Source organism: Chiloscyllium punctatum, chromosome 34 (genome assembly GCF_047496795.1).
Source record: "Chiloscyllium punctatum isolate Juve2018m chromosome 34, sChiPun1.3, whole genome shotgun sequence".
NCBI classification, from domain to species: domain Eukaryota; kingdom Metazoa; phylum Chordata; class Chondrichthyes; order Orectolobiformes; family Hemiscylliidae; genus Chiloscyllium; species Chiloscyllium punctatum.
Window position 1 is genome coordinate 31728692 of NC_092772.1, and position 20522 is coordinate 31749213.

The 20522-nt window shown below is 57.0% G+C and overlaps 1 protein-coding gene across 1 annotated transcript in view; it reads right to left on the reverse strand.

Moving 5' to 3' along the window:
• LOC140458709 (POU domain, class 2, transcription factor 2-like) overlaps positions 1-20522 on the reverse strand; it is a 133110-nt gene that overhangs the window by 70978 nt on the left and 41610 nt on the right. The window contains exon 10 of the mRNA XM_072553372.1: positions 18731-18808. Within this exon, the coding sequence (XP_072409473.1) occupies positions 18731-18808 (78 nt within the window). The remainder of the gene's footprint in view (positions 1-18730; positions 18809-20522) is intronic.

Sequence of the window (20522 nt, forward strand, 5' to 3'; positions counted from 1 at the left end):
TTATGGAGGGTGATGGGTTGGATTATGGAGGGTGATGGGGTGGATTATGGAGGGTGATTGGGGATTATGGAGGGTGATGGGGGGATTATGGAGGGTGATGGGGATTATGGAGGGTGATGGGGTGATTATGGAGGGTGATGGGGTGGATTATGGAGGGTGATGGGGCATTATGGAGGGTGATGGGGTGGATTATGGAGGGTGATGGGGTGGATTATGGAGGGTGATTGGGGATTATGGAGGGTGATGGGGGGATTATGGAGGGTGATGGGGGATTATGGAGGGTGATGGGGATTATGGAGGGTGATGGGGGGATTATGGAGGGTGATGGGGGGATTATGGAGGGTGATGGTGTGGATTATGGAGGGTGATGGGGATATTATGGAGGGTGATGGGGGGATTATGGAGGGTGATGGGGGGATTATGGAGGGTGATGGGGGGATTATGGAGGGTGATGGGGGATTATGGAGGGTGATGGGGTGGATTATGGAGGGTGATGGGGGTTTATGGAGGGTGATGGGGTGGATTATGGAGGGTGATGGGGTGGATTATGGAGGGTGATGGGGGGATTATGGAGGGTGATGGGGGGATTACGGTGGGTGATGGGTGGATTATGGAGGGTGATGCGGTGGATTATGGAGGGTGATGGGGTGGATTATGGAGGGTGATGGGGTGGATTATGGAGGGTAATGGGGGGATTATGGAGGGTGATGGGGGATTATGGAGGGTGATGGGTTGATTATGGAGGGTGATGGGGGATTATGGAGGGTGATGGGGTGGATTATGCAGGGTGATGGGGTGGATTATGGAGGGTGATGGGGGTTTATGGAGGGTGATGGGGTGGATTATGGAGGGTGATGGGGGGATTATGGAGGGCGATGGGGGGATTATGGAGGGTGATGGGGTTGATTATGGAGGGTGATGGGGGATTATGGAGGGTGATGGGGGATTATGGAGGGTGATGGGGTGGATTATGGAGGGTGATGGGGGGATTATGGAGGGTGATGGGGGGATTATGGAGGGTGATGGGGGGATTATGGAGGGTGATGGGGGGATTATGGAGGGTGATGGGGGGATTATGGAGGGTGATGGGGTGGATTATGGAGGGTGATGGGGATTATGGAGGGTGATGGGGGATTATGGAGGGTGATGGGGGGATTATGGAGGGTGATGGGGTGGATTATGGAGGGTGATGGGGTGGATTATGGAGGGTGATGGGGGATTATGGAGGGTGATGGGGGCATTATGGAGGGTGATGGGGTGGATTATGGAGGGTGATGGGGGATTATGGAGCGTGATGGGGGATTATGGAGGGTGATGGGGTGGATTATGGAGGGTGATGGTGGGATTATGGAGGGTGATGGGGGGATTATGGAGGGTGATGGGGGATTAAGGAGGGTGATGGGGGGATTATGGAGGGTGATGGGGGATTATGGAGGGTGATGGGGTGGTTTATGGAGGGTGATGCGGTGGATTATGGAGGGTGATGGGGTGGATTATGGAGGGTGATGGGGGGATTATGGAGGGTGATGGGGGGATTATGGAGGGTGATGGGGGGATTATGGAGGGTGATGGGTGGATTATGGAGGGTGATGCGGTGGATTATGGAGGGTGATGGGGTGGATTATGGAGGGTGATGGGGTGGATTATGGAGGGTAATGGGGGGATTATGGTGGGTGATGGGGGATTATGGAGGGTGATGGGTGGATTATGGAGGGTGATGGGGGATTATGGAGGGTGATGGGGGGATTATGGAGGGTGATGGGGTGGATTATGGAGGGTGATGGGGGATTATGGAGGGTGATGGGGTGGATTATGCAGGGTGATGGGGTGGATTATGGAGGGTGATGGGGGTTTATGGAGGGTGATGGGGTGTATTATGGAGGGTGATGGGGGGATTTTGGAGGGTGATGGGGGGATTATGGAGGCTGATGGGGTGGATTATGGAGGCTGATGGGGGGATTATGGAGGGTGATGGGTGGATTATGGAGGGTGATGGGGTGGATTATGGAGGGTGATGGGGGGATTATGGAGGGTGATGGGGGGGATTATGGAGGGTGATGCGGTGGATTATGGAGGGTGATGGGGGATTATGGAGGGTGATGGGGGATTATGGAGGGTGATGGGGTGGATTATGGAGGGTGATGGGGGGATTATGGAGGGTGATGGGGTGGATTATGGAGGGTGATGGGGGGATTATGGAGGGTGATGGGGGATTATGGAGGGTGACGGGGGGATTATGGAGGGTGATGGGGTGGATTATGGAGGGTGATGGGGCATTATGGAGGGTGATGGGTTGGATTATGGAGGGTGATGGGGTGGATTATGGAGGGTGATTGGGGATTATGGAGGGTGATGGGGGGATTATGGAGGGTGATGGGGATTATGGAGGGTGATGGGGTGATTATGGAGGGTGATGGGGTGGATTACGGAGGGTGATGGGGCATTATGGAGGGTGATGGGGTGAATTATGGAGGGTGATGGGGTGGATTATGGAGGGTGATTGGGGATTATGGAGGGTGATGGGGGGATTATGGAGGGTGATGGGGGATTATGGAGGGTGATGGGGATTATGGAGGGTGATGGGGGGATTATGGAGGGTGATGGGGGGATTATGGAGGGTGATGGTGTGGATTATGGAGGGTGATGGGGGATTATGGAGGGTGATGGGGGGATTATGGAGGGTGATGGGGGGATTATGGAGGGTGATGGGGGATTATGGAGGGTGATGGGGTGGATTATGGAGGGTGATGGGGGTTTATGGAGGGTGATGGGGTGGATTATGGAGGGTGATGGGGTGATTATGGAGGGTGATGGGGGGATTATGGAGGGTGATGGGGGATTATGGAGCGTGATGGGGGATTATGGAGGGTGATGGGGTGGATTAAGGAGGGTGATGGTGGGATTATGGAGGGTGATGGGGGGATTATGGAGGGTGATGGGGGATTATGGAGGGTGATGGGGGGATTATGGAGGGTGATGGGGGATTATGGAGGGTGATGGGGTGGATTATGGAGGGTGATGCGGTGGATTATGGAGGGTGATGGGGTGGATTATGGAGGGTGATGGGGGGATTATGGAGGGTGATGGGGGGATTATGGAGGGTGATGGGGGGATTATGGAGGGTGATGGGTGGATTATGGAGGGTGATGCGGTGGATTATGGAGGGTGATGGGGTGGATTATGGAGGGTAATGGGGGGATTATGGAGGGTAATGGGTGGATTATGGAGGGTGATGGGGTGGATTATGGAGGGTGATGGAGTGGATTATGGAGGGTAATGGGGGATTATGGAGGGTGATGGTGGGTTATGGAGGGTGATGGGGTGGATTATGGAGGGTGATGGGGGAATTATGGAGAGTGATGGGGTGGATTATGGAGGGTGATGGGTGGATTATGGAGGGTGATGGAGATTATGGAGCGTGATGGGGTGGATTATGGAGGGTGATGGGGGATTATGGAGGGTGATGGGGGGATTATGGAGGGTGATGTGGGCAGTATGGAGGGTGATGAGGGGATTATGGAGGGTGATGGGGTGGATTATGGAGGGTGATGGGGTGGATTATGGAGGGTGATGGGGGATTATGGAGGGTGATGGGGGGATTATGGAGGGTGATGGGGGATTATGGAGGGTGATGGGGTGGATTATGGAGGGTGATGGGCTGATTATGGAGGGTGATGGGGGGATTATGGAGGGTGATGGGTGGATTATGGAGGGTGATGGGTGGATTATGGAGGGTGATGGGGTGGATTATGGAGGGTAATGGGGGATTATGGAGGGTGATGGTGGATTATGGAGGGTGATGGGGTGGATTATGGAGGGTGATGGGTGGAATTATGGAGGGTGATGGGGGATTATGGAGGGTGATGGGGTGGATTATGGAGGGTGATGGAGGATTATGGAGGGTGATGGGGGATTATGGAGGGTGATGGGGTGGATTATGGAGGGTGATGGGGTGGATTATGGAGGGTGATGGGGTGGATTATGATGGGTGATCGGGTGGATTATGGAGGGTGATGGGGGGATTATGGAGGGTGATGGGGGGATTATGGAGGGTGATGGGGTGGATTATGAAGGGTGATGGGGTGGATTATGGAGGGTGATGGGGGATTATGGAGGGTGATGGGGGGATTATGGAGGGTGATGGGGTGGATTATGGAGGGTGATGGGTGGGATTATGGAGGGTGATGGGGGGATTATGGAGGGTGATGGGGGATTATGGAGGGTGATGGGGGGATTATGGAGGGTGATGGGGGATTATGGAGGGTGATGGGGGGGATTATGGAGGGTGCTGGGGTGGATTATGGAGGGTGATGGGGGGATTATGGAGGGTGATGGGGTGGATTATGGAGGGTGATGGGGGATTATGGAGGGTGATGGGGTGGATTATGGAGGGTGATGGAGGATTATGGAGGGTGATGGGGCGATTATGGAGGGTGATGGGGTGGGTTATGGAGGGTGATGGGGGGATTATGGAGGGTGATGGGGTGGATTATGGAGGGTGATGGGGGATTATGGAGGGTGATGGGGGGATTATGGAGGGTGATGGGGGATTATGGAGGGTGATGGGGGATTATGGAGGGTGATGGGGTGGATTATGGAGGGTGATGGGGTGGATTATGGAGGGTGATGGGGGGATTATGGAGGGTGATGGGGGGATTATGGAGTGTGATGGGGGGATTATGGAGGGTGATGGGGTGGATTATGGAGGGTGATGGGGGGATTATGGAGGGTGATGGGGGGATTATGGAGGGTGATGGGTGGATTATGGGGGGTGATGGGGTGGATTATGGAGGGTGATGGGGGGATTATGGAGGGTGATGGGGATTATGGAGGGTGATGGGGGGATTATGGAGGGTAATGGGGGATTATGGAGGGTGATGGGGGGATTATGGAGCGTGATGGGGGTTTATGGAGGGTAATGGTGGATTATGGAGGGTGATGGGTGGATTATGCAGGGTGATGGGGGGATTATGGAGGGTGATGGGTGGATTATGGAGGGTGATGTGGGGATTATGGAGGGTGATGGGGTGGATTATGGAGGGTGATGGGGGGATTATGGAGGCTGATGGGGGGATTATGGAGGGTGATGGGGGATTATGGAGGGTGATGGGGTGGATTATGGAGGGTGATGGGGGGATTATGGAGGGTGATGGGGGCATTATGGAGGGTGATGGGGGGATTATGGAGGGTGATGGGGGGATTATGGAGGGTGATGGGGTGGGGGATGGAGGGTGATGGGGGGATTATGGAGGGTGATGGGGGATTATGGAGGGTGATGGGGGGATTATGGAGCGTGATGGGGGGATTATGGAGGGTGATGGGGGATTATGGAGGGGGATGGGGGGATTATGGAGGGTGATGGGGGATTATGGAGGGTGATGGGGGGATTATGGAGGGTGATGGGGGGATTATGGAGGGTGATGGGGGATTATGGAGGGTGATGGGGTGGATTATGGAGGGTGATGGGGGGATTATGGAGGGTGATGGGGGGATTATGGAGGGTGATGGGGGATTATGGAGGGTGATGGGGTGGATTATGGAGGGTGATGGGGGGATTATGGAGGGTGATGGGGGGATTATGGAGGATGATGGGGTGGATTATGGAGGGTGATGGGGGGATTATGGAGGGTGACGGGGTGGATTATGGAGGGTGATGGGGTAGATTATGGAGGGTGATGGCGTGGATTATGGAGGGTGATGGGGTGGATTATGGAGGGTGATGGGGGGATTATGGAGGGTGATGGGGGGATTATGGAGGGTGATGGGGTGGATTATGGAGGGTGATGGGGTGGATTATGGAGGGTGATGGGGTGGATTATGGAGGGTGATGTGGGGATTATGGAGGGTGATGGGGTCGATTATGGAGGGTGATGGGGTGGATTATGGAGGTTGATGGGGTGGATTATGGAGGGTGATGTGGGGATTATGGAGGGTGATGGGGGGATTATGGAGGATGATGTGGGGATTATGGAGGGTGATGTGGGGATTATGGAGGGTGATGGGGTGTATTATGGAGGGTGATGGGGGATTATGGAGGGTGATGGGGGATTATGGAGGGAGATGGGGGAATTATGGAGGATGATGGGGGATTATGGAGGGTGGTGGGGGGATTATTGAGGGTGATGGGGGGATTATGGAGGGTGATGGGGTGGGGGATGGAGGGTGATGGGGGGATTATGGAGGGTGATGGGGGTTTATGGAGGGTGATGGGGGGATTATGGAGGGTGATGGGGGGATTATGGAGGGTGATGGGGGATTATGGAGGGGGATGGGGGGATTATGGAGGGTGATGGGGGATTATGGAGGGTGATGGGGGGATTATGGAGGGTGATGGGGGGATTATGGAGGGTGATGGGGGGATTATGGAGGGTGATGGGGGATTATGGAGGGTGATGGGGTGGATTATGGAGGGTGATGGGGGGATTATGGAGGGTGATGGGGGGATTATGGAGGGTGATGGGGGATTATGGAGGGTGATGGGGTGGATTATGGAGGGTGATGGGGGGATTATGGAGGGTGATGGGGGGATTATGGAGGATGATGGGGTGGATTATGGAGGGTGATGGGGGGATTATGGAGGGTGACGGGGTGGATTATGGAGGGTGATGGGGTGGATTATGGAGGGTGATGGCGTGGATTATGGAGGGTGATGTGGGGATTATGGAGGGTGATGGGGGGATTATGGAGGGTGATGGGGGATTATGGAGGGTGATGGGGGGGATTATGGAGGGTGATGGGGGGATTATGGAGGGTGATGGGGGATTATGGAGGGTGATGGGGGGGATTATGGAGGGTGATGGGGGATTATGGAGGGTGATGGGGTGTATTATGGAGGGTGATGGGGTGGATTATGGAGGGTGATGGGGTGGATTATGGAGGTTGATGTGGGGATTATGGAGGGTGATGGGGTGGATTATGGAGGGTGATGGGGTGGATTATGGAGGTTGATGGGGTGGATTATGGAGGGTGATGTGGGGATCATGGAGGGTGATGGGGGGATTATGGAGGGTGATGGGGGGATTATGGAGGGTGATGGGGTGGATTATGGAGGGTGATGGGTGGATTATGGAGGGTGATGGGGTGGATTATGGAGGGTGATGTGGGGATTATGGAGGGTGATGGGGTCGATTATGGAGGGTGATGGGGTGGATTATGGAGGTTGATGGGGTGGATTATGGAGGGTGATGGGGGGATTATGGAGGATGATGTGGGGATTATGGAGGGTGATGTGGGGATTATGGAGGGTGATGGGGTGGATTATGGAGGATGATGGGGGGATTATGGAGGGTGATGGGGGATTATGGAGGGAGATGTGGGATTATGGAGGGAGATGGGGGAATTATGGAGGATGATGGGGGATTATGGAGGGTGGTGGGGGGATTATTGAGGGTGATGGGGTGGATTATGGAGGGTGATGGGGTGGATTATGGAGGGTGATGGGGGGAGTATGGAGGGTGATGGGGGATTATGGAGGGTGATGGGGGATTATGGAGGGTGATGGGGGGATTATGGAGGGTGATGGGGTGGATTATGGAGGGTGATGGGGTGGATTATGGAGGGTGATGGGGTGGATTATGGAGGGTGATGTGGGGATTATGGAGGGTGATGGGGTGGATTATGGAGGGTGATGGGGTGGATTATGGAGGTTGATGGGGTGGATTATGGAGGGTGATGTGGGGATTATTGAGGGTGATGGGGGATTATGGAGGATGATGTGGGGATTATGGAGGGTGATGTGGGGATTATGGAGGGTGATGGGGTGGATTATGGAGTGTGATGGGGGATTATGGAGGGTGATGGGGGATTATGGAGGGTGATGTGGGATTATGGAGGGAGATGGGGGGATTATGGAGGATGATGGGGGATTATGGAGGGTGGTGGGGGGATTATGGAGGGTGATGGGGTGGATTATGGAGGGTGATGGGGTGGATTATGGAGGGTGATGGGGGATTATGGAGGGTGATGGGGGATTATGGAGGGAGATGGGGGGATTATGGAGGATGATGGGGGATTATGGAGGGTGGTGGGGGGATTATGGAGGGTGATGGGGTGGATTATGGAGGGTGATGTGGTGGATTATGGAGGGTGATGGGGTGGATTATGGAGGGTGATGGGGGGATTATGGAGGGTGATGGGGGATTATGGAGGGTGATGGGGTGGATTATGGAGGGTGGTGGGGGGATTATGGAGGGTGATGGGGGATTATGGAGGGTGATGGGGGATTATGGAGGGTGATGGGGGGGATTATGGAGGGTGATGGGGGGATTATGGAGGGTGATGGGGTGGATTATGGAGGGTGATGGGGTGGATTATGGTGGGTGATGGGGATTATGGAGGGTGATGGGGGATTATGGAGGGTGATGGGGGGGATTATGGAGGGTGATGGGGGGATTATGGAGGGTGATGGGGGGATTATGGAGGGTGATGGGTGGATTATGGAGGGTGATCGGGAATATGGAGGGTGATGGGTGGATTATGGAGGGTGATGGGGGGATTATGGAGGGTGATGGGGTGGATTATGGAGGGTGGTGGGGGGATTATGGAGGGTGATGGGGGATTATGGAGGGTGATGGGGGATTATGGAGGGTGATGGGGGGATTATGGAGGGTGATGGGGTGGATTATGGAGGGTGATGGGGTGGATTATGGAGGGTGATGGGGTGGATTATGGAGGGTGATGGGGGGATTAGGGAGGGTGATGGGGTGGATTATGGAGGGTGATGGGGGGATTATGGAGGGTGATGGGGGGGATTATGGAGGGTGATGGGGGGATTATGGAGGGTGATGGGGTGGATTATGGAGGGTGATGGGGTGGATTATGGAGGGTGATGGGGGGATTATGGAGGGTGATGGGGTGGATTATGGAGGGTGATGGGGGGATTATGGAGGGTGATGGGGGGGATTATGGAGGGTGATGGGGTGGATTATGGAGGGTGATGGGGTGGATTATGGAGGGTGATGGGGGTATTATGGAGGGTGATGGGGTGGATTATGGAGGGTGATGGGGGGATTATGGAGGGTGATGGGGGGGATTATGGAGGGTGATGGGGGGATTATGGAGGGTGATGGGGGGATTATGGAGGGTGATGGGTGGATTATGGAGGGTGATGGGGTGGATTATGGAGGGTGTTGGGGGATTATGGAGGGTGATGGGGGTATTATGGAGGGTGATGGAGTGATTATGGAGGGTGATGGGGGATTATGGAGGGTGATGGGGGATTATGGAGGGTGATGTGGTGGATTATGGAGGGTGATGGGGTGGATTATGGAGGGTGATGGGGGGATTATGGAGGGTGATGGGGGGATTATGGAGGGTGATGGGTGGATTATGGAGGGTGATGGGGTCGATTATGGAGGGTGATGAGGTGGATTATGGAGGGTAATGGGGGGATTATGGAGGGTGAGGGGTGGATTATGGAGGGTGATGGTGGGATTATGGAGGGTGATGGGGGATTATGGAGGGTGATGGGGTGGATTATGGAGGGTGATGCGGTGGATTATGGAGGGTGATTGGGTGGATTATGGAGGGTAATGGGGGATTATGGAGGGTAATGGGTGGATTATGGAGGGTGATGGGGTGGATTATGGAGGGTGATGGAGTGGATTATGGAGGGTAATGGGGGATTATGGAGGGTGATGGTGGGTTATGGAGGGTGATGGGGTGGATTATGGAGGGTGATGGGGGAATTATGGAGAGTGATGGGGTGGATTATGGAGGGTGATGGGTGGATTATGGAGGGTGATGGGGATTATGGAGGGTGATGGGGTGGATTATGGAGGGTGATGGGGGATTATGGAGGGTGATGGGGGGATTATGGAGGGTGATGTGGGCAGTATGGAGGGTGATGAGGGGATTATGGAGGGTGATGGGGTGGATTATGGAGGGTGATGGGGTGGATTATGGAGGGTGATGGGGGATTATGGAGGGTGATGGGGGGATTATGGAGGGTGATGGGGGATTATGGAGGGTGATGGGGTGGATTATGGAGGGTGATGGGCTGATTATGGAGGGTGATGGGGGGATTATGGAGGGTGATGGGTGGATTATGGAGGGTGATGGGTGGATTATGGAGGGTGATGGGGTGGATTATGGAGGGTAATGGGGGATTATGGAGGGTGATGGTGGATTATGGAGGGTGATGGGGTGGATTATGGAGGGTGATGGGTGGAATTATGGAGGGTGATGGGGGATTATGGAGGGTGATGGGGTGGATTATGGAGGGTGATGGGGTGGATTATGGAGGGTGATGGAGGATTATGGAGGGTGATGGGGGATTATGGAGGGTGATGGGGTGGATTATGGAGGGTGATGGGGTGGATTATGATGGGTGATCGGGTGGATTATGGAGGGTGATGGGGGGATTATGGAGGGTGATGGGGTGGATTATGGAGGGTGATGGGGGATTATGGAGGGTGATGGGGTGGATTATGGAGGGTGATGGGGGATTATGGAGGGTGATGGGGGGATTATGGAGGGTGATGGGGTGGATTATGGAGGGTGATGGGTGGGATTATGGAGGGTGATGGGGGGATTATGGAGGGTGATGGGGGATTATGGAGGGTGATGGGGGGATTATGGAGGGTGATGGGGGATTATGGAGGGTGATGGGGGGGATTATGGAGGGTGATGGGGTGGATTATGGAGGGTGATGGGGGGATTATGGAGGGTGATGGGGTGGATTATGGAGGGTGATGGGGGATTATGGAGGGTGATGGGGTGGATTATGGAGGGTGATGGAGGATTATGGAGGGTGATGGGGCGATTATGGAGGGTGATGGGGTGGGTTATGGAGGGTGATGGGGGGATTATGGAGGGTGATGGGGTGGATTATGGAGGGTGATGGGCGATTATGGAGGGTGATGGGGGGATTATGGAGGGTGATGGGGGATTATGGAGGGTGATGGGGGATTATGGAGGGTGATGGGGTGGATTATGGAGGGTGATGGGGGGATTATGGAGGGTGATGGGGGGATTATGGAGTGTGATGGGGGGATTATGGAGGGTGATGGGGTGGATTATGGAGGGTGATGGGGGGATTATGGAGGGTGATGGGTGGATTATGGAGGGTGATGGGTGGATTATGGAGGGTGATGGGGTGGATTATGGAGGGTGATGGGGGGATTATGGAGGGTGATGGGGATTATGGAGGGTGATGGGGGGATTATGGAGGGTAATGGGGGATTATGGAGGGTGATGGGGGGATTATGGAGGGTGATGGGGGTTTATGGAGGGTGATGGGTGGATTATGCAGGGTGATGGGGGGATTATGGAGGGTGATGGGTGGATTATGGAGGGTGATGTGGGGATTATGGAGGGTGATGGGGTGGATTATGGAGGGTGATGGGGGGTTATGGAGGCTGATGGGGGGATTATGGAGGGTGATGGGGGATTATGGAGGGTGATGGGGTGGATTATGGAGGGTGATGGGGGGATTATGGAGGGTGATGGGGGCATTATGGAGGGTGATGGGGGGATTATGGAGGGTGATGGGGGGATTATGGAGGGTGATGGGGGGATTATGGAGGGTGATGGGGTGGGGGATGGAGGGTGATGGGGGGATTATGGAGGGTGATGGGGGATTATGGAGGGTGATGGGGGGATTATGGAGGGTGATGGGGGGATTATGGAGGGTGATGGGGGATTATGGAGGGTGATGGGGGGATTATGGAGGGTGATGGGGGATTATGGAGGGTGATGGGGGGATTATGGAGGGTGATGGGGGGATTATGGAGGGTGATGGGGGATTATGGAGGGTGATGGGGTGGATTATGGAGGGTGATGGGGGGATTATGGAGGGTGATGGGGGGATTATGGAGGGTGATGGGGGATTATGGAGGGTGATGGGGTGGATTATGGAGGGTGATGGGGGGATTATGGAGGGTGATGGGGGGATTATGGAGGGTGATGGGGTGGATTATGGAGGGTGATGGGGGGATTATGGAGGGTGATGGGGTGGATTATGGAGGGTGATGGGGTGGATTATGGAGGGTGATGGCGTGGATTATGGAGGGTGATGGGGGGATTATGGAGGGTGATGGGGGGATTATGGAGGGTGATGGGGGATTATGGAGGGTGATGGGGGGGATTATGGAGGGTGATGGGGGGATTATGGAGGGTGATGGGGGATTATGGAGGGTGATGGGGGGATTATGGAGGGTGATGGGGGATTATGGAGGGTGATGGGGTGGATTATGGAGGGTGATGGGGTGGATTATGGAGGGTGATGGGGTGGATTATGGAGGTTGATGGGGTGGATTATGGAGGGTGATGTGGGGATTATGGAGGGTGATGGGGGGATTATGGAGGGTGATGGGGGGATTATGGAGGGTGATGGGGTGGATTATGGAGGGTGATGGGGTGGATTATGGAGGGTGATGGGGTGGATTATGGAGGGTGATGTGGGGATTATGGAGGGTGATGGGGTCGATTATGGAGGGTGATGGGGTGGATTATGGAGGTTGATGGGGTGGATTATGGAGGGTGATGTGGGGATTATGGAGGGTGATGGGGGGATTATGGAGGATGATGTGGGGATTATGGAGGGTGATGTGGGGATTATGGAGGGTGATGGGGGGATTATGGAGGATGATGTGGGGATTATGGAGGGTGATGGGGGATTATGGAGGGTGATGGGGGGATTATGGAGGTTGATGGGGTGGATTATGGAGGGTGATGTGGGGATTATGGAGGGTGATGGGGGGATTATGGAGGGTGATGGGGGGATTATGGAGGGTGATGGGGTGGATTATGGAGGGTGATGGGGTGGATTATGGAGGGTGATGGGGTGGATTATGGAGGGTGATGTGGGGATTATGGAGGGTGATGGGGTCGATTATGGAGGGTGATGGGGTGGATTATGGAGGTTGATGGGGTGGATTATGGAGGGTGATGTGGGGATTATGGAGGGTGATGGGGTGGATTATGGAGGATGATGGGGGGATTATGGAGGGTGATGGGGGATTATGGAGGGTGATGTGGGATTATGGAGGGAGATGGGGGGATTATGGAGGATGATGGGGGATTATGGAGGGTGGTGGGGGGATTATTGAGGGTGATGGGGTGGATTATGGAGGGTGATGGGGTGGATTATGGAGTGTGATGGGGGGAGTATGGAGGGTGATGGGGGATTATGGAGGGTGATGGGGGATTATGGAGGGTGATGGGGGGATTATGGAGGGTGATGGGGTGGATTATGGAGGGTGATGGGGTGGATTATGGAGGGTGATGGGGTGGATTATGGAGGGTGATGTGGGGATTATGGAGGGTGATGGGGTGGATTATGGAGGGTGATGGGGTGGATTATGGAGGTTGATGGGGTGGATTATGGAGGGTGATGTGGGGATTATGGAGGGTGATGTGGGATTATGGAGGATGATGTGGGGATTATGGAGGGTGATGTGGGGATTATGGAGGGTGATGGGGTGGATTATGGAGTGTGATGGGGGATTATGGAGGGTGATGGGGGATTATGGAGGGTGATGTGGGATTATGGAGGGAGATGGGGGGATTATGGAGGATGATGGGGGATTATGGAGGGTGGTGGGGGGATTATGGAGGGTGATGGGGTGGATTATGGAGGGTGATGGGGTGGATTATGGAGGGTGATGGGGGATTATGGAGGGTGATGGGGGATTATGGAGGGTGATGGGGGATTATGGAGGGAGATGGGGGGATTATGGAGGATGATGGGGGATTATGGAGGGTGGTGGGGGGATTATGGAGGGTGATGGGGTGGATTATGGAGGGTGATGGGGTGGATTATGGAGGGTGATGGGGTGGATTATGGAGGGTGATGGGGGGATTATGGAGGGTGATGGGGGATTGTGGAGGGTGATGGGGTGGATTATGGAGGGTGGTGGGGGGATTATGGAGGGTGATGGGGGATTATGGAGGGTGATGGGGGATTATGGAGGGTGATGGGGGGGATTATGGAGGGTGATGGGGGGATTATGGAGGGTGATGGGGTGGATTATGGAGGGTGATGGGGTGGATTATGGTGGGTGATGGGGATTATGGAGGGTGATGGGGGATTATGGAGGGTGATGGGGGGATTATGGAGGGTGATGGGGGGATTATGGAGGGTGATGGGGGGATTATGGAGGGTGATGGGTGGATTATGGAGGGTGATCGGGATTATGGAGGGTGATGGGTGGATTATGGAGGGTGATGGGGGGATTATGGAGGGTGATGGGGTGGATTATGGAGGGTGGTGGGGGGATTATGGAGGGTGATGGGGGATTATGGAGGGTGATGGGGGATTATGGAGGGTGATGGGGGGATTATGGAGGGTGATGGGGTGGATTATGGAGGGTGATGGGGTGTATTATGGAGGGTGATGGGGTGGATTATGGAGGGTGATGGGGGGATTATGGAGGGTGATGGGGTGGATTATGGAGGGTGATGGGGGGATTATGGAGGGTGATGGGGGGGATTATGGAGGGTGATGGGGGGATTATGGAGGGTGATGGGGTGGATTATGGAGGGTGATGGGGTGGATTATGGAGGGTGATGGGGGGATTATGGAGGGTGATGGGGTGGATTATGGAGGGTGATGGGGGGATTATGGAGGGTGATGGGGGGGATTATGGAGGGTGATGGGGTGGATTATGGAGGGTGATGGGGTGGATTATGGAGGGTGATGGGGGTATTATGGAGGGTGATGGGGTGGATTATGGAGGGTGATGGGGGGATTATGGAGGGTGATGGGGGGGATTATGGAGGGTGATGGGGGGATTATGGAGGGTGATGGGGGGATTATGGAGGGTGATGGGTGGATTATGGAGGGTGATGGGGTGGATTATGGAGGGTGATGGGGGATTATGGAGGGTGATGGGGGTATTATGGAGGGTGATGGAGTGATTATGGAGGGTGATGGGGGATTATGGAGGGTGATGGGGGATTATGGAGGGTGATGTGGTGGATTATGGAGGGTGATGGGTGGATTATGGAGGGTGATGGGGGGATTATGGAGGGTGATGGGGGATTATGGAGGGTGATGGGGGGATTATGGAGAGTGATGGGGGTGATGGGGTGATGGGGGGTGATGGGGTGATGGGGGTGATGGGGTGATGGGGGTGATGGGGGATGATGGGGTGATGGGGAGTGATGGGGGTGATGGGGGATGATGGGGGGTGATGGGGTGATGGGGGGTGATGGGGGTGATGGGGGATGATGGGGTGATGGGGGTGATGGGGCGATGGGGGTGATGGGGGATGATGGGGTGATGGGGAGTGATGGGGGTGATGGGGGTGATGGGGTGATGGGGGGTGATGGGGGGTGATGGGGGTGATGGGGGGTGATGGGGTGATGGGGGGTGATGGGGGTGATGGGGGATGATGGGGATGATGGGGGTGATGGGGGTGATCGGGGTGATGGGGGTGATGTGGATGATGGGGGTGATGGGGGTGATGGGGGTGATGGGGGATGATGGGGATGATGGGGGTTATGGGGGTGATGGGGTGATGGGGGTGATGGGGGGTGATGGGGGATGATGGGGTGATGGGGGGTGATGGGGTGATGGGGGATGATGGGGGGTGATGGGGTGATGGGGGATGATGGGGGGTAATGGGGTGATGGGGGGTGATGGGGGTGATGGGGGATGATGGGGTGATGGGGGGTGATGGGTGTGATGGGGGTGATGGGGGTGATGGGGTGATGGGGGTGATGGGGTGATGGGGGGTGATGGGGGGTGATGGGGGGTGATGGGGGGTGATGGGGTGATGGGGTGATGGGGATGATGGGGTGATGGGGTGATGGGGGTGATGGGGTGATGGGGTGATGGGGGGTGATGGGGGGTGATGGGGATGATGGGGTGATGGGGGTGATGGGGTGATGGGGATGATGGGGTGATGGGGTGATGGGGGGTGATGGGGTGATGGGGGGTGATGGGGGTGATGGGGGTGATGGGGGGTGATGGGGTGATGGGGGGTGATGGGGGTGATGGGGGTGATGGGGTGATGGGGATGATGGGGGTGATGGGGGGTGATGGGGGTGATGGGGGGTGATGGGGGATGATGGGGGTGATGGGGGTGATGGGGTGATGGGGATGATGGGGGGTGATGGGGTGATGGGGGGTGATGGGGGTGATGGGGGTGATGGGGGATGATGGGGTGATGGGGGTGATGGGGTGATGGGGATGATGGGGGTTGATGGGGTGATGGGGGGTGATGGGGGTGATGGGGGTGATGGGGGTGATGGGGTGATGGGGGGTGATGGGGGTGATGGGGTGATGGGGATGATGGGGGGTGATGGGGGGTGATGGGGGTGATGGGGGTGATGGGATGATGGGGGGTGATGGGGGTGATGGGGATGATGGGGGGTGATGGGGTGATGGGGGGTGATGGGGGTGATGGGGGGTGATTGGGGTGATGGGGATGATGGGGGTGATGGGGGGTGATGGGGGTGATGGGGGGTGATGGGGGATGATGGGGGTGATGGGGGTGATGGGGTGATGGGGATGATGGGGGGTGATGGGGTGATGGGGGGTGATGGGGGTGATGGGGGTGATGGGGGATGATGGGGTGATGGGGGTGATGGGGTGATGGGGATGATGGGGGTTGATGGGGTGATGGGGGGTGATGGGGGTGATGGGGGTGATGGGGGTGATGGGGTGATGGGGGGTGATGGGGGTGATGGGGTGATGGGGATGATGGGGGGTGATGGGGGGTGATGGGGGTGATGGGGGTGATGGGATGATGGGGGGTGATGGGGGTGATGGGGATGATGGGGGGTGATGGGGTGATGGGGGGTGATGGGGGTGATGGGGGGTGATTGGGGTGATGGGGGTGATGGGGGTGATGGGGTGATGGGGGATAATGGGGGATGATGGGGATGATGGGGGATGATGGGGGGTGATGGGGTGATGGGGATGATGGGGGTGATGGGGGTGATGGGGGTGATGGGGTGATGGGGATGATGGGGGGTGATGGGGTGATGGGGATGATGGGGGTGATGGGGGTGATGGGGTGATGGGGGGTGATGGGGGGTGATGGGGGGTGATGGGGTGATGGGGGGTGATGGGGGTGATGGGGGGTGATGGGTTGATGGGGGGTGATGGGGGTGATGGGGTGATGGGGATGATGGGGGTGATGGGGTGATGGGGGGTGATGGGGGTGATGGGGGTGATGGGGGGTGATGGGGTGATGGGGGGTGATGGGGGGTGATGGGGGGTGATGGGGATGATGGGGGGTGATTGGGGTGATGGGGGTGATGGGGTGATGGGGATGATGGGGGTGATGGGGTGATGGGGTGATGGGGTGATGGGGGGTGATGGGGGTGATGGGGGATGATGGGGGTGATGGGGTGATGGGGGGTGATGGGGTGATGGCGGGTGATGGGGGTGATGGGATGATGGGGGTGATGGGGGTGATGGGGGTGATGGGATGATGGGGGTGATGGGGGGTGATGGGGGTGATGGGGGTGATGGGGGTGATGGGATGTTGGGGGGTGATGGGGGTGATGGGGGTGATGGGGATGATGGGGGGTGATGGGGTGATGGGGGGTGATGGGGGTGATGGGGGTGATGGGATGATGGGGGTGATGGGGGGTGATGGGGGGTGATGGGGGTGATGGGGGTGATGGGGGTGATGGGATGATGGGGGGTGATGGGGTGATGGGGGGTGATGGGGGTGATGGGATGATGGGGGTGATGGGGGTGATGGGGTGATGGGGGGTGATGGGGTGATGGGGGGTGATGGGGTGATGGGGGGTGATGGGGTGATGGGGGTGATGGGGGGTGATGGGGGGTGATGGGGTGATGGGGGGTGATGGGGTGATGGGGGGTGATGGGGGGTGATGGGGGGTGATGGGGATGATGGGGGTGATGGGGGTGATGCGGGGTGATTGGGGTGATGGGGTGATGGGGGTGATGGGGGTGATGGGGTGATGGGGGATAATGGGGGATGATGGGGATGATGGGGGATGATGGGGGGTGATGGGGTGATGGGGATGATGGGGGATGATGGGGGGTGATGGGGTGATGGGGATGATGGGGGTGATGGGGGTGATGGGGTGATGGGGGGTGATGGGGGGTGATGGGGGGTGATGGGGGGTGATGGGGTGATGGGGGGTGATGGGGTGATGGGGGGTGATGGGGGTGATGGGGTGATGGGGTGATGGGGGGTGATGGGGATGATGGGGGTGATGGGGGGTGATGGGGGTGATGGGGTGATGGGGTGATGGGGGTGATGGGGGATGATGGGGGTGATGGGGGTGATGGGGGATGATGGGGGGTGATGGGGTGATGGGGGGTGATGGGGTGATGGGGATGATGGGGGTGATGGGGATGATGGGGGATGATGGGGGTGATGAGGGTGATGGGGATGATGGGGGGTGATGGGGTGATGGGGTGATGGGGGGTGATTGGGGTGATGGGGGGTGATGGGGATGATGGGGGTGATGGGGTGATGGGGTGTGATTGGGGTGATGGGGATGATGGGGGTGATGGGGGGTGATTGGGGTGATGGGGGTGATGGGGGTGATGGGGGGTGATTGGGGTGATGGGGGTGATGGGGGTGATGGGGGTAATGGGGGATGATGGGGGGTGATGGGGTAATGGGGGGTGATGGGGGGTGATGGGGGGTGATCGGGGGTGATGGGGGATGATGGGGGATTAAGGGGGTGATGGGGGATTAAGGGGGGTGATGGGGCGTGATGGGTGATGATGGGGCGTGATGGGGGAGGGGGATTATCGGGGGGGGGGAGGTGCTGGGAAGTCTGTGTGGATCCTGACAAACCTTGCATGGTGACCAGGGGATTGGTGGCCATGAGTGAGGGGTTAATCCCATGGTTCACCGTCAGCACTGAACTCCTGCAAATCCAACCAGAGAGAAACCTTTGAAAATGTTTGGTCAGCAATGACTCTCCCCGTCCCTCTCCACGTGTCCCCCATTGCCACCCCCCCCATCCACATCCACATGGAGATGAAGGGGGAGGGCAGCACGGGGTGGGGGGTGAGGACTGATGGGATGTCGTTTGGAGCAGGGAAGAGTTGGAGGCAAGTGAGGAATGTGGGGTCAAACCAATGGGTGGGGAGGAGTGATGGGTGAAACTGGGGCAAAGGAGGGCGGGTGATCTTTCCAGCTAGTCCTGTAAAGGGGTGGGGGGGTAGGGTGGGGGTGAATGGGGTAAAATGGTGCACGAGGACATTGGGGAAGAGAATACATCAAAGGGGCAGCTCCATTTAATGGGGGGGGAGGGGGAAAGGGGCAAACGCGAGGGGAGGGGGAAGAGGGGCAAATATGAAGGGGGAAGGGGCAAAAGTGAGAGGTGGGGGAAAGGGGCAAATGTGAGGGGAGAGGGGAAAAGGTGAAGGGAGAGGGGCAAAAGTGAGGGGAAGGGGAAAGAGGTAAAGGTGAGGGGAGAGGGGAAAGGGGCAAATGTGAGGGGAGAGGGGAAAGGGGCAAATGTGAGGGGAAAGGGGCAAACGTGAGGGGAGAGGGGAAAGGGGCAAATGTGAGGGGAGAGGGGAATGGAGTAACTGGATGGAGAGGGTAACAGTGAGGGGAGTGGGCTAACAATGGGGGGACTGGGGTAACAGTAGGGGGAGTGGGCTAACAGTGGGGGCATGGGGTAACAGTGGGGAAAGTGGGGTAACAGTGGGGGGGCTGGGGTAACAGTGGGGGGAGTGGGGTAACAGTGGGGGGAGTGGTGTAACAGGGGGACTGGGGTAACAGTCGGGGTAGTGGCGTAACGGGGGAGTGGGGTAATAGTGGGGGGACTGGGGTAAGAGTGGGAGGAGTGGGCTAACAGTGGGGGAGTGGGGTAACAGTGGGGAGACTAGGATAACAGTGGGGGTAGTGGGGTAACAGTGGGGGAGGGGGCAGTGGGCTAACAGTGGGGGAGTGGGGTAACAGTGGGGAGACTGGGATAACAGTGGGGGTAGTGGGGTAACAGTGGGGGAGGGGGCAGTGGGGTAACAGTGGGGGAGTGGGGCAACAGTGGGGGGGAGTGGCATAATGGGGGGAGTGGGGTAACAGTGGGGAGACTGGGGTAACAGTGGGGGTAGTGGGGTAACAGTGGGGGGAGGGGCAGTGGGGTAACAGTGGGGGGAGTGGGGTAACAGTAGGGGAACTGGGGAAACAGTGGGGGTAGTGGGGTAACAGTGGGGGGAGGGGGCAGTGGGGTAACAGTGGGGGGAGTGGGGTAACAGTGGGGGAGGGGGCAGTGGGGTAACAGTGGGGGGAGTGGGGTAACAGTGGGGGGGAGTGGCATAATGGGGGGAGTGGGGTAACAGTGGGGAGACTGGGGTAACAGTGGGGGTAGTGGGGTAACAGTGGGGGGAGGGGGCAGTGGGGTAACAGTGGAGGGAGTCGGGTAACAGTAGGGGGACTGGGGAAACAGTGGGTGAGGGGACAGTGGGGTAACAGTGGGGGAGGGGGGTAACAGTAGGGGGAGTGGGGTAACAGTGGGGGAGGGGGCAGTGGGGTAACAGTGGGGGGAGTGGGGTAGAGTGGAAGGTGAACAGTGTAATGGAGGCTCTGGGTTTGGAAAGGTCAGACAGGGAGGTGGGGGAAGGGTCTGAG